Source organism: Cajanus cajan, chromosome 3 (assembly GCF_000230855.2).
Source record: "Cajanus cajan strain Asha chromosome 3, NIPB_CcT2T_4, whole genome shotgun sequence".
Taxonomy (NCBI): domain Eukaryota; kingdom Viridiplantae; phylum Streptophyta; class Magnoliopsida; order Fabales; family Fabaceae; genus Cajanus; species Cajanus cajan.
The window spans coordinates 5,777,058-5,792,295 of NC_138519.1; the positions used below are offsets into that span (position 1 = coordinate 5,777,058).

General features: G+C 29.4%; 1 protein-coding gene across 1 annotated transcript; it reads right to left on the reverse strand.

Moving 5' to 3' along the window:
- Positions 1-2,340: 2,340 nt before the first annotated feature.
- On the reverse strand, positions 2,341-5,125 carry LOC109809617 (cytochrome P450 76T24). The gene is made up of 2 exons (XM_020372975.3): positions 4,137-5,125; positions 2,341-3,034 (listed from the first exon to the last, which is right to left on the reverse strand). Exons 1-2 carry the CDS (start codon positions 5,025-5,027, stop codon positions 2,429-2,431), a joined length of 1,497 nt encoding a protein of 498 aa, XP_020228564.2. The 5' UTR covers positions 5,028-5,125; the 3' UTR covers positions 2,341-2,428.
- Between the last annotated feature and the right edge of the window lie 10,113 nt (positions 5,126-15,238).

The window sequence follows — 15,238 nt, forward strand, 5'->3', positions numbered from 1 at the left end:
TTGGAGCTAGCATCCCGTTATGAAAATGAAACTATCACTTTCTTAAACTGAATGGAAGTAAGGGAAAGTCAATTCACTTGCATAATTTTCATTTCAATTTCTCAACACACCAAAATTATATGGCTCATAGTTTTTTTTTTCTTAAGGATGAAATTTATGTTTCATTCATAATAAAATGAGTAATACAATTAATATAATTAGGAGTTAAATTAAAATGATAGTGACTAACAATAGATTGGAATATCTTTACAAAAGTATGAACGATTCGATTAATTTATTTTCTAAAAAAAGTTAACAATAACAGGTGAAGCATATACAGAGCATCAACAACTTATTTCCAATGAAATTTAATGACTGACCAAGTTCAACTAACCATGTAATGACGTGACGTAGAGTTAAGACCTCTACTTCATGGGTCGGTGGTGTGCCATTATTGCCCATTCTATTATGGCAAGTTCTGATACATAGGCCCATATATGTCAAAGCTTTTGGTGGGTGTTGCATTGATGTTGCATTTTAATACTCTTTCACGGGATGCTTCCAACTCTACTGCGTGGGATCTAAATCTAATATTAATAATACATTTTTATTATATTTTTTTTCAAAATTATTTTTAATGTTTTTTATTTTTCGTAATTATAGAAATATTTTTCAATTTTCTTTTAAAACACTAAAATTAATGTTATGGAACTGGATACATGTGAAAGAAAAGGTACATGAGAATCTAATTTCTCGCTTTTTTAAAAAAATTAAAATTATAAAATTTTGATCTATTTTGAAATTCTGAATAATGGGGAAGATGGTGTGTATAAAAAGATTGAGTGCTTGTAAAAAAAAAAAATTTGAATGTTGGAAGCAAAGGAGACAAAAAAAAAGAAAAAAGATGAATATGTGAAAAGGGTGAGTGTACATTAGTAGTATGTTTGGATGAGAAATTTTACAAATTCAAGGAATTTTAAATTCTTGGTATTTGAATTACTTTGATTTCAATTTCTATCATTCTTAAAATATTTTGTTTGGATGAGTCAATTTAAATTTTTTAAATTTTAAATTGTTAGGTTGAATATGATAATTTGATTCTATCATATAGTAAAATTGATTTTAAAAATATATTTATATGTTGAGATTTTTAAATTAAATTTTATAAAAATAAATATTAATCCATTTTTAAATATTTAATAATTTTAAAAATTAATATAAGATAATATTTAATAATTTTAAAAATATTTTTGAATATCTAATAATTAAAAGAATGAAGAGATAAGATAAAATATATAGGTGAAATAAGAAAAAACAAATATGAAAAATTTCAAATTCTTTTATTTTTGGGAGAATTTAAAATTCTACTATTTTAAGGAATTTCACAAATGTTTGGATTTCAAATTCTTTATAAATTCCTCATCCAAACAAAGCATTTCACCTCAAAAAATTTGAAATTCTTCAAATAAATGAATTACTCTATATAAATTCATCATCCAAACATACCATAGAGGTAAGTATTCAAGAAAGGAGTGAGTGCTTAAAAACCTTAAGCCAAGATCTTCATAAAGTCGAGAAATTAAAAATAAAAAATTATTAAAAATATTTTTTTAAAAATAAGTATAACAAAAATATGTTATTAATGTAAGGAGATGTATATATAATACGACAAATTATATTATGAGATAAAGAACTACTATCCAAAAATTAAATTGGCTCAACAAGACTCGTAAAGTCTAATTGGGTTAAAAACCTATTAACCCATAGTTAAATTAGTCTGACTTCGACTATAAAATATCTAAACCTGTCATAAACTCGTCCAGATGGACTGTTTTAACTCAAATCGATCCTTTTAGAAATCAGCTTGATTGATATCATCAATAGTTTAATAATAATAATAATAATAATAATAATAATAATAATAATAATAATAATATAAAGGAACATATTTGAAAAAGAAAAAAAAAGTTGACACATAAATAAAATATAAGCAGTGTTAACTAATTATTAATGGAATAAATTTCAAACATGTCTTACAAAAACTATAAACATAAATGAGACTTCATAAAAATTCAAAGATAATAAAGGATTTATTTGATAGAATTCTTAAAAATAAGTGTATTATTAAGATTCTCACTCATGATTCAATTATATGTGCATATAAATTATTGAAAGTTTTATGAATAATTTTTATTTTTATTTTCGTTCCTGGAGTATTCACTACCGATAGCAGCGACGCCCGCTACGTTGGAAGCACCTCAAAGGTGAAATAATTGGCTCCAAGATTTAACGCGGCTGTATACATAATGCAAGCTTCGAACCCCTGACCTTGCTTAAACAAGAATTACACCAATAATAATATGATTTGAATATCTAGGATGTTATATATATTATTCGAATCTCATCTCTTATGATGAATTTGATCACGCATATATAATCTTTCTAGGTACTATGCTTCGATGGGAATGACTAGGAGAGGTTGAGCCTTATGCAAGGTTAACCCAATACTCTCAGATATATCCATGTCTTCTGGCTTTTGTTTATCCTTGAGCTTCCAATCATAGTTGTAAAGAAGAGAGGCCAACACAACATGAATAGTTCTAGAAGCCAATGGCAACCCAGGACAGATCCTTCTTCCAGCTCCAAAGGGTATTAGCTCAAAATCTTGACCTTTAAAATTAATGTCACTTTCCATGAATCTTTCAGGTGTAAATTGATTTGGGTTTGTCCAAATACTTGAATCCCTTCCCATGGCCCATACATTAATTAAAATTTGTGCACTTTTAGGCAGCATGAAGCCACATAGTTCAACATCAACTTGTAACTTGCGTGGCAATAGCATTGGGATAGGTGGATGTAATCGAAAACTTTCCTTCACAACTGCTTGTAGGTAAGGAAGCTTTGAGATATGTGATTCTTCTAGCTCCTCACCTTTGGCAAGGACCCCTTTAAGCTCTTTCCTAACTTTTTCTAGTTTTTCTGGGTTACGAAGCAATTCAGCCATTGCCCATTCTATTGCGGAAGATGTTGTGTCTATTCCAGCCACAAATAAATCCTAATATGTCAATAATAAAATAATATAAGATGAGATATATGTCTATAAGATTTAAGGACAAACTGTATAATTAAAAAAGTAAGTTTTGCTTTAAAGAAAACAAAATAAACAAAGTTTATTCTTCACCCAAATAATCTATAGGATATATAAAAGGGAATAACATCTTCCCTCCAAAATCTTCCTTCAATAAATTTCCCTCTAATAAATCTGTTATAAATATTTAATTCTTCCAATAATTATTTCTTAAATATTTTTATATACCAATAATCAATAATATTATAAAATAAATTGTTACTGTAAGTAAATAAAAAACATTAACTGCTAATGAAAACAAATATATCAAAAGTGCTACTGAAAATAATTAAAAAATAAATATATCAAAACAAATATATTAAAATAAAAGGTAAAACTTAGATAAAAATATTTTAATAATTACTAATCATTATTATATTTTCACAATAAATAATTAAAATATATATATCAAAATAAAAAATAGATAAAATATTTTAATAATTACTATCATTAATATAAAAATAATAATTAATCGATTTATAATCATTATAACCCAGACAAAACTCATAAAAGAAAAAATTATTATAGTCGTTATAAAGAAACATAATTAAGGTATTAACTGATTAGTTTAATGAAATATTAAATATACGTTATAACTAAAGAAAAAAAAATAAAAAAATAAAAACGTTAATAAATCAGTGACAAAAACAATAGTCTATATAATTATAATCAATAAATAAATATAAAAACACGTAACTAAGGTATTAACTGATTAATTTAATGAAATATTAAATATTCGTTATAACCAGAGCAAGCAAAAAAAAAAAAAAAACTGTTAATAAATCATTGACAAAAAAACAGTCTATATAATTATAATCAATAAATCAAAGATGGTATTAATAAATATGTATGTGTTCCAGTAAAAGAAGACTATTATTTTTATAAATAAATGGGATCTGTTGTTTTATTTATATGTGCATATTTCACCATTCTTCATATAAAATTAAGTTTCTGATGAAGTAAAAGTAGCACCATGATGAATTTTGGTGTAAAGAATTGAATTGAATTTGTAGCCAGCATATATACTCACCAGAAACAAGTGCAAAACATGAGGGCGGGTGATTTGCGAATTGTCTTCAAGCAAAAGTTCCAGCACAGAATCTAGCACATCATTGCATACCTTGGATTCATTTTTTGATGCCCTTAAACGCAATCTTTCTTCTAAGAGTTCATCAAAAAACGCAATTAACTTTCCAAAATAACCATCCATTCTTCTCCGCGCACCTTGTGGATCAAGGGCGCCAAAGATTGGGAAATAGTCCACAACATTAGGCCTTCCAGCTTCTTCCATGATACCCCAAATGATGTCCTTGAACTCATGAGACTTATCAGAAGAGTAGTGAGCCAAATCCATTGAGAACAAAGTGTTTGATATGGAATTAAGCACAGTTGTAAAGGATGCCTCACCAATATCCAAAGCTTCACCTTTGTTGCATTTTTCCTTGACATAATCCATCAAATCTTGCACCTTCCTTTGGCGAAGAACTTTTGTGTTATCAAGATGGTAAGAAGAGAAGACTTCGGTGGCACAAACTCTCCTAAGGCTCCTCCATTGTGTTGAAGGTGGCATCCATGCAACCGAAAGCACGTGATGGTCAAGTGCTCGAATAGTATCTGCGATTGACCTGTTAGCAAAGGTTTGATCATGTTTTTGTAGTACCTCTTTTGTAACTTGTGGAGAGGAAATAACTATGGTGGTAGTGTGACCAAGCTTAAGAGTCATAATAGGACCATAAATTTGAGAAAGCTTGGCAAGTGCTTGGTGAGGTTGATTTCCAAGCTCCAAGATGTTTCCTATGATTGGAAAAGGGAAAGGCCCTGGAGGGTATTTGGTGGATTTGATTGTTTTGAAGATGGAGATTAGGACATGAATGCTTACCCATGCTAATGTGATTAGTAGAAGAAGTGAAAGGTAGTCCATGATGCTTAGCTTATACTGTGTTTAATTTATTGTGTATCTTGTGTATATATATAAGGCAAGGATATCAAGATGGGTGGAGGAAAAGCACGTTGACTCCTTGAGAGAGAAAAAGAGGATGCAAATATCAATATAATGTGCAAACATGCTATTTATTTAAACTTTTAGTTTTTTAGTCAGAGAAAGAAAAAAAAGAGTAAAATATATTAGTTGAGTAATATCATGTATTAGAAAGACGCATCTGTAAAATAAAATACTACTAGTTTTTATAATGAAGAACGTTTTCATATAAACGTACGTATCTATATGCAAACCAGTTTTGGAAATTAAAATAGTAAGGTAGTGTTTGTTTCCGCTGATTTACTGTTCACAAAGAATGAAAGGTGAGAAAATTTCACGTTTGTTTCTACTGATTTACGAGGAAAGAAAAGCGAAGAAAAGAGGGAGAAGGGGCATTGGGCTTCTTCACATTTTTGCGAAGAAAAGAGATGAAAGTCACGTAAGATTTGAGAAAATTCCATAATACCCCTGTCCCATGCATGTGCCATACAACAAAGGAACGAAACATAATCGATTATGCTGGGGACATAATCGATTATGCAAGCCCATAATCGATTATGTGGCTTGCATAATCGATTATGCTCTCAGCATAATCGATTATGCAAGACACATAATCGATTATGCAAGCCACGTAATCGATTATGTGCTTGCATAATCGATTATGGTAGGCTGTTTTCGTTTGTAGGCAAAAGCAGAACGGGCCGTTCCAAAAATCAGTTTTATGAGCAATATGCGAAATCAGAACAGCCTGTTCCAATTTGGGAACGGGCCGTTCCAATTTGAGAAAGGGCCGTTCTGAGTATCAATTTTTAGCATGAAAAATGACGCCAGAACGGCCGTTCCGGAATCGAAACTGGCCGTTCTGGCCGCATTGATTTGTTAATAAATAAGAGTTTTCATATATATATATATATATATATAAGTGAGAAGATAGAGAACATTAATTAACTTGTACAATTAAAACTTTCATAAACATTAATAAAATAATATTAGAAAATATAATTATCATAATATATTTTTATTATTATTTATTATTATAAATATTATTATTATTATTTTCATTATTATTAATATTATTATTATTTATTATAATTAGTATTATTATTATTTATTATAATTCTTATTATTTTTCTAATATTTATTATTATTCTTATCATTATTTATTATTTTTTTTAATAAATTATACCTATTAATATAAATTTATTGTAATTATTATTATTTACAATAAATAATATTATACTCATTTTTAATTCAAGAGTAAAAGTATAAATTATATATTCATCTATTAAATTTTTAATTTTTATCTCATTAAATTTAAAGTAAATATTTAAATTAAATTATTTTTAAATTAATATTTTATATTTATTTTTAGTTAAAATTTATATATTTATATTTTAATTATAATAATTATAAAAAAAATTTAACCTAAGGGCAAAATAGTAATCTTACACAATTATCAATTAAAAAATTTATTTTTATCTATCACATCAATCAATTCTCTCACAAACTTTCACAAACTTTCTCTACACTTTCCACTCACTTTCCCTTAATCCAAACAACCTCACTTTCCACTCACTTTCCCTTCAAATCTCTCCTTTTCCACTCCCCCTTTTCCATCTTCAAATCCAAACAAAGTCTAAGGTAGTGTTTGTTTCCGCTGATTTACTGTTCACGACGAACGAAAGGCGAGAAAATTTCACGTTTGTTTCTACTGATTTACGAGGAAAGAAAGGCGAAGAAAAGAGGGAGAAGGGGCATTGGGCTTCTTCGCATTTTTGCAAAGAAAAAAGATGAAAGCCACGTAAGATTTGAGAAAATTCCATAATACCCCTGTCCCATGCATGTGCCATACAACAAAGGAACGAAGCATAATCGATTATGCTGAGGACATAATCGATTATGCAAGCCCATAATCGATTATGTGGCTCAGCATAATCGATTATGTGCTTGCATAATTGATTATGGTAGGCTGTTTTCGTTTCCAGGCAAAAGCAGAACGGCTCGTTCCAAAAATCAGTTTTATGAGCAATATGCGAAATCAGAACGACTCGTTCCAATTTGAGAACGGGCCGTTCTGAGTATCAATTTTTAGCATGAAAAATGACGCCAAAACGACCGTTCCGGAATCGAAACGGGCCGTTCTGGCCGCATTGATTTGTTAATAAATAAGAGTTTTCATATATATATATATATATATATATATATAAGTGAGAAGATAGAGAACATTAATTAACTTGTACAATTAACACTTTCATAAACATTAATAAAATAATATTAGAAAATATAATTATCATAATATATATTTTTTTATTATTTATTATTATAAATATTATTATTATTATTTTCATTATTATTAATATTATTATTATTTATTATAATTCTTATTATTTTTCTAATATTTATTATTATTCTTATCATTATTTATTACTTTTTTTAATAAATTATACCTATTAATATAAATTTATTGTAATTATTATTATTTACAATAAATAATATTATACTCATTTTTAATTCAAGAGTAAAAGTATAAATTATATATTCATCTATTAAATTTTTAATTTTTATCTCATTAAATTTAAAGCAAATATTTAAATTAAATTATTTTTAAATTAATATTTTATATTTATTTTTTTAGTTAAAATTTATATATTTATATTTTAATTATAATAATTATAATAAAAAAATTTAACCTAAGGGCAAAATAGTAATTTTACACAATTATTAATTAAAAAATTTATTTTTATCTATCACATCAATCAATTCACTCACAAACTTTTATAAACTTTCTCTACATTTCCCACTCACTTTCCCTTAATCCAAACAACCTTATTTTCCACTCACCTTCCTTTCAATTCTCTCTTTTTTCACTCTCTCTTTTCTATCTTCAAATCCAAACAAAGCCTAAGTGCAGCAGCAATCAAATGTCACGTCTCGTTCAAATTATCAAAAAGATAATTTTGAATGATTCGGCTTACAACTCATTAGATTCGTTGCGTAGAAATTCCCGGCCCCTACCTATATATAAATCAGAAGTTTACGTCTAGAGACAGGGAAAGAACGTTTTAGAGCAAGAGAGAAAAATTTGACAAGATCTTTCTCCACTGACGTTAAATTATTTTAAGAATCAATCAATTATTATTATAATTAATTATAGTTAAAATGAAGTTTTGTTTTGATAAATTTGATGAAAACAATTTTATGATATTTTATTTGATAAATCTGATCTAAAATAAATTTTGAAAGAGACTTTTTTATTTTAAATAAAAAAAGTTACATGCTAGTTTTTTTTCCAGCATACATTAGGAATTCAAATGTTTATTCTCGAATTTTAAAATAAAATAAAGAAGGCGAAATTGTTAAAAAAATATATTTTTTTCATTCAATCAAATTTCAATAATATAATAAGAGACAAAAATCATTTATCTGGCATGTCAGGCTTGATTGCATTGCTATACTATATAGTACAGAACTTTAAAAAATGAGCTCCCATATGATCGGTTAAATAATAAATTAAAAAACGCTAAAAGTAATTGATTTGTTGATGACTTAAAAAAAAAAACAGAATTTTTTTTAATTAAAAGGCATATTATGTGAAACATTTTTCTTGAAATGTGTGAAAAATATTATATCTATTTATTTATAAAATAAAAGTTAAATTATTCTTCCTTATTTTATTATATATTTATCTATGAAAATTAAAAGTTACAAAACCCGAAAGTATTTAGTAGGGAATAAGTTTTTTTATAGGTAGAAATCATGATTCTTAAAAAATATAAATAATAAAAATCATGATTTTTAGAAATAATTAATAGATAAACATCATGATTTTTGACATTTATAAATAATTACTTATAAAAATTCTTAATTTGCTTCTATTGTGGTTTGTTTCTTGTATATATAAGAAAGTAATGTTGCTGTAATGAAACATTACATGTTCTGAAAGTTGGTGTAAAAAGAATTTTTTGAATAATTCTCCTTCCATGGTTCACTTTCACCTTATCAGCAGACTCATTGAATGTTAGCGTAAAAAGAATTTTTTTAATAATTCTCCTTCCACGATTCACCTCATCAGATTCATTGAATGGTAGAAATTACAATTAAAGATGAGAAGTGTGTATGGACAAAACATGTTAGAACTGGACTGTTTAGAAGAAGGGAAAGGAAAAATTGGACTTTCTTTACCACCCTGTATAGAAAAATTAATTATTGGTGTTAAAAGCTTTTTGTCTTTAACTTGAAATGTCAAACGAAAGTGACGAAAATATCTTCCTTGTTTTGTTTTGGTGGGCCTGGTGTATTATATGAGCAGATTCCTGCATATTTAATTATCTTTATCTGCAATTAATTACCATGGAATTTGACATTTTGTCCTTACTAGAAGAGTTTTCGTAAAGCACGGAAGTTGGATAAGTTAATGACGTGATGTAGAGCTAAGCAGGCCTCTACTTGGTGGGTTGGTACTGTGCCATTATGGCATGTTGTGAGAGCTGTCACAAAAGTTCTGCTCGTCTCTCTGATACTGATACATACGCCTGTGCCAAAGCTGGTGGTGGGCGCAGGGTCGGTCCTGACATTTTAGAGACCGTGAACGAATGAATATATAAGGATCTCTTAAATAAATAAATAAATATATATATATATAATATTTTAAAATATAAATTTATAATCTAAAAAATAAATAATTTTATTAAAATTATATCTTATTAACAAGATATTCGTTGTGACTAGAGATGACAACACAACGGGTCGGGTACGGGTTTCATGATACATATCTCTATCATTGCGAGTCAAATCATCTCTGTTCCTGTACCCATACTCATATATGATTTTCATCCTCATCCACATCCCATAGGGTATCAGGTATATCGTGAATTTTTTTATTTTTTATTTTTTTTAAGAAAAATATGATATTTTTAAATTATTTTTGTTATTATATTATAATTATAATTAAGTTATTTTTCTATTTCATATTATAATAAATAATCACATATAAAAAAATATTAAAATTTTTTAATAATTAAATTAAAAGTGAGTATTAAATTAAAAATGAGAATGAGGACAGGTACGGGTACGGGTACGGGGCAGGTAAGTACATACTCGTACCCGTACCCGATTTAATATATCGAGTTTTACCCGTACCCGATTAAAATGGGTATTCTTTGTCAAAATCGAGACGGATTTGAATATTACTCGCGAGTACGGATATATTTGTCATCACTAGTTGTGACGCGTGAGAAAAACACCTTTCTTCTAATCAACAACCAACTATAATTCAATCAAATGAATTCTTCAAGACTCTGGACAGAAAGATAGTCTAGAGGGAATCATTCTTTCTCGATCAATCATATGATTACAAATAAATAACATATTTATAACAAATATATAAAAATGTAACATTTTTTTTATTAATTTTAATATTATTTTCACTTATAACATCATCATCGTACTTATTATTTACAAAAAAAAAAAATACACAAAATTCATAAGAAGTGATTTTTTTTAAGAATTTTGAGATACAAAATCATTAATAATAATATTAACATCAATGTTTTCTAATATATTATTCTCAACAGATAAAATTATTAAATTAGTCAACCTTTCTTGTGACATGAATGATCTTAAGTATAATTTTATTTATTTTAATTTTAAAAAGTTTCTTTCACCTAATGCAAGAGTCATAGGCACAGTTAATAAAATTCTATAAGCAATTGAAATATTTAGATAATAATCTATAGATTTTACAGACTCAAGAATCTTAATAGTTGACATTAAGTTATCAGGTATAGTTATTTGCAATATTTTCAATTTAGAAAAAAAATCATCTAAATTAACTTATGATAAATCACTATTCAAAAAGTGATGGCATCCTAACTTGCATGAACTTGAGATGATCAACAAAGAATAGGACGCCTTCTCCAAGGATCAAGTTCTTCAAAGGTGGCACAAGGTTTTAGGGTGGATGATGATGGAATGAACGAAAATGGAGGTTGGGTAGAAGGTGTTTGAGGAAATGCTTGAGAAGGGTACTCTAGGGTTGGCTCACTTCATGATGATGAAGGCCACTTCTAGGGTTGTTTCTCTCAAGGTGGAGATGGGAGGGAGGTGGCCGAATTAGCCAAGGGTGACTAAGGAAGGATATAAAGGCACAAAAGGCTCTCTTTATATTCAATATCCAAAGTATTTACAAGGTGTGGTGCCTAGGGTATTTATAGGAGTGAGAGGCATCTAGGGTTGCATTTAGGGTGCCAAATGCACACCAAATGAAACCCAAATTAACCCTAGATGCAACTTGGTGGCCAAGGATGGAATCTTTGGGTTTAGTTAGGCTACATCTAGGTGCATGATAAGACCATGCAAACTTTGCCCTCCACTTGGGCCTAAGCCTTTCTAACACCAAAAATAGGTCCAATAACCACAAAAATATGTCTAGGTTTTTTGTTCCCACCCTAATCAAATACCTTAGCCCAAAAATAAAATCCTATGATCTAAAGCACCCCATAATACAAGGGTAAAATGAGAAATACAAAATAAAATAAATCCTATGACTAAGATACCCCAAAATACAAGGGTAAAATTGAAAATACAAGTAAAATAAATTCTAAGACTAAAATACCCCAAAATACAAGGGTAAAATAGGAAATCAAATACAAGGAAAAAATAGGAATAAATGCTATGCTAAGAAAACCTTAGGAGCTAAGGCCCAAAAGTGGGCTCACTCCTTCTATGATTTTTCAACACTAACCCATTCCTTTTTCTTCCTTCAATACATCTTCTCTTGGACTTCTTGGCCTTAGTGTTATTCCATCATTCCCTCCTCCCTCTTCAAAAGGATTTGACCTCAAATCAAGAGGTTCCTCATGGTGGGCATCATGACCAACAAAAACATAAAAATAAGCATTAAAGGTAATAGTATATGATAGAAATGGAAAGTGTATCCTAAGAGGAGTTCTACTAAAAATGCTAAAAATATTGTCTAAATTAAAAGGACTAGACTCTCTAATGCGAAAGATAGGATCCTCCCCATGGTGAAGTCTAGATGTATAACCAAAACCTAAAAAGGTAAAAAGACTAAAACTATAGCACACTAATGAATTAGTCCTAAAAACTAAAATATATTGTTGGAGGTACCCAATATAGTGACCTAGGTATGTACTAGAAAATAAAGAAAACTTAACTAAACAATTACCTAAACAACTTTGTATTGCATAATTTGTTAGATACATATGAGAAAAAGGTGTTAAGAGGAGTCTAGAAAACTCATATAATCTAAGTTTGTGTTGTAGAGAAGTAACCAAGTTAAGTTCAAATAAATTTGAACTTCCCTCAAGATCAAAAATAGAAAATAGGACACCATTAGATGTATTCAACAAATCATACAAATCAAAATTTGGGTGCTTTATGAAGACAACTAAAGTAGAAAGAGTCTTAAAAAAAGAAGGTTTATCTTCCTTGGGCACCACCAAGGAAGTAGCACAAGAAGTGGGACTAAGTGAAGTCCACTTCTTCTTCACTAAATCTTGAAGTTGAGATTCTTTTTCTTTAAAAAGGATTTGTTTTTGAATCTCCACTTCATGACTAGTGGCAATGTGGGAGAAAGAGTTAAGGTCTTGATGAATGAAGAGGTTCTTTTTTAAGTCATTTTCAATGGGAAAGTGACTCTCTTCAAGCATAAGCCCTTTGGAAGAGACATGATCCTCCTTACTCTTCTCTAAGAGTGTTGGTTGTTGTTTTTCATTTTCTAACCACTCTTGAACTTTTTCTATACTTTTCTTTATTTTTTCTTTCTTTTCTATTTTCTTTTCTTTTTCTTTTCTTCTAAGTTCTACCTCTCTTGTTGTATTTTCTTCCTCATGCATACTCCTAGGAACTCTAACTTCTTTGCATATTTGAGATCTAGGTGGAACATTCCTAGGTTTGGATCCACTAGTTTCTCTCCCCTCAACTAATTTTGCAAGTAATTGTTGTATTTCCTCCTTATTCCTAGCATTTTCTTTTTCCCTTTTTCTAATTTCTTCCTCTCTTTTTATGTGTTCCTCTTCTTTTTTTCTTATGTACTCTTTTAACTCTCCAATCTCATCTCTAACACTAGACCTAGTACTACAAGAATTATAACCATGTACACTAGAATGATCACTCATCTTTGATCAAGAAAAGGTTTTCACAAATTTGTTTTCAAAAAAGGTTGAAAAAGGTTTTCACAAAGAGTGAGTGATAAAAGGTTTTCACAAAGATTTTTTTAAAGGTGTAGGATTGGTGTAAAAAGGCCTAAGTGTACAAATTGAACTATCAAAGAGAGGTGGACTACAAGGAATCACTTAAAAACCAAGCCTTATCAAGTAGGAATCACTAAGCCCTTTCACACTTTTTTTACAAAACAATTTTTGTACTAAAGTTAGGTGTGTGTGTGCACGGCCCCCTAGTAGGCAAATTGAAGCCTTCTAAAACGAAAACAATTAAAGTAAAAGACCTAAACAATTATACTACCAAAGCACTAAAGCATGCAAAGAAAGCAATTAAAGCATGTGCTAGTCGGATTCCCTAGGGTGGAAGCTTGAAGTGACCTTGGTGGTATTCAAGCCACTCCCACAAGCACTACTCGAATTACCCTAAAAACTACTTGGTTTAAAGAGGCCAATTACAAATCAAAATCAATAAAAACAAAGGCCAAAAATACAAGTGGCCAAAAATTGCACAAGAGAAAAACAATTTTTAGAAGAAAATCAAGTCTTCAAGTCTCCAACTTGCTTCCCTTCACAATGAACACCCAAGTTAGTCCTCTCCTTGGTGTTTTCTCTCTAAGTGGTTTTTGATCCTCCAAAGCACCTTGGACACCAATTCGGACAACCCCTCCACTCAATCCACCAAGAGAATGTGTGGTGTTTAGAAGCTTTCCTCACTTAAGCCAAGAATAAACCAAACCAAGAGTACAAGAGGCCAAGGAATAAAAACTTAAAAGGCACAATTAAAAAGGCTAAACTCAAGTGGAGATTGGTGAGACAAACTTAAGAATAGAAGAAAGACTCAAAAACTAAAATTAAGGCACATTAAAGAAAGGTAGGCACATAAGAGAATAATTCCTAGAATGGCACTAGAATAGAATTTAGCAAGTAGGCTTAAAATGGAATGATGCACTTAATATGTTTGATTTAATGTTTCATACAGCCATACACTAGTTTGTTCAAAGGTCCAAGAATAACTCCATTGCTAAGGTAGGAAAATTTTTGTCCCAAAGTCCACAAGTCTAGCAAGGTTCCCTTTTTCTTGTTTTTGTTTCTTTTGTTCTTTTTGTGCATGTCCAAGTCTCGGTTTTGATGTTCAAAGTCTAGCCACTTTTCTCTTTTTTTTATATACTATAATCCTTCCTTTGCTTGGGTTTTACACTTGTGTCCAACAAATAGTTTAGCAATAATTTTAGGAGTATTCTTTATAATATTTTGTGATGGCTTAATGAGACAACATCTTGAGTGAATTTTAAAACTTTTAGTGTGCAAATGTCCAGTAGTAAAATGTGCACATAAAATTCACTCTCATGCTCAAAACATCAAACAATATATAGGCATACAAGTCCACTAGGAGATACTTCAAATTTGGCCAAAAATTTCAAGGCAAAGATGTGCAAAGAATGTAATCACACATGATATTTTAAGAATGTAGAACATGCTAGAACTAATTAGCATGCATGATTGACTTCTCTAAAGCACATATAAGTCACGGCCAATTCATCAAACATATGGCATGCATGTCATATTTTTCTCATTTCAATGGTTAAGCATAAAAACTTAGAATTTTTTTTAAGGTAGTTCAAAGAGACAAGCTCATGACAAAACCGGATGGATTAAAAAAATAAAAACATTAATGTATAACATGCAGCCCGAAATTTCCAGCAACTCAACAATTTAAAGAAAAAGGCAAGAACCTAAATAAGAAAGCCTAAAATGTCAAGATGATTCACAAAGAACATATGGTATGAATCAACACATGAGAAGAAATTTATGGATCATCAAAATATGGCAATGATGATGATTCATTTAGGCACACTTAGGAGACATGTGAGGAAGACATGACCGAATATTTTTAGAGATAAAGAGATTGTTACCCTTGAAGAACCAAGGCTCTAGATACCACTTGATGGCATCCTAACTTACATGAACTTG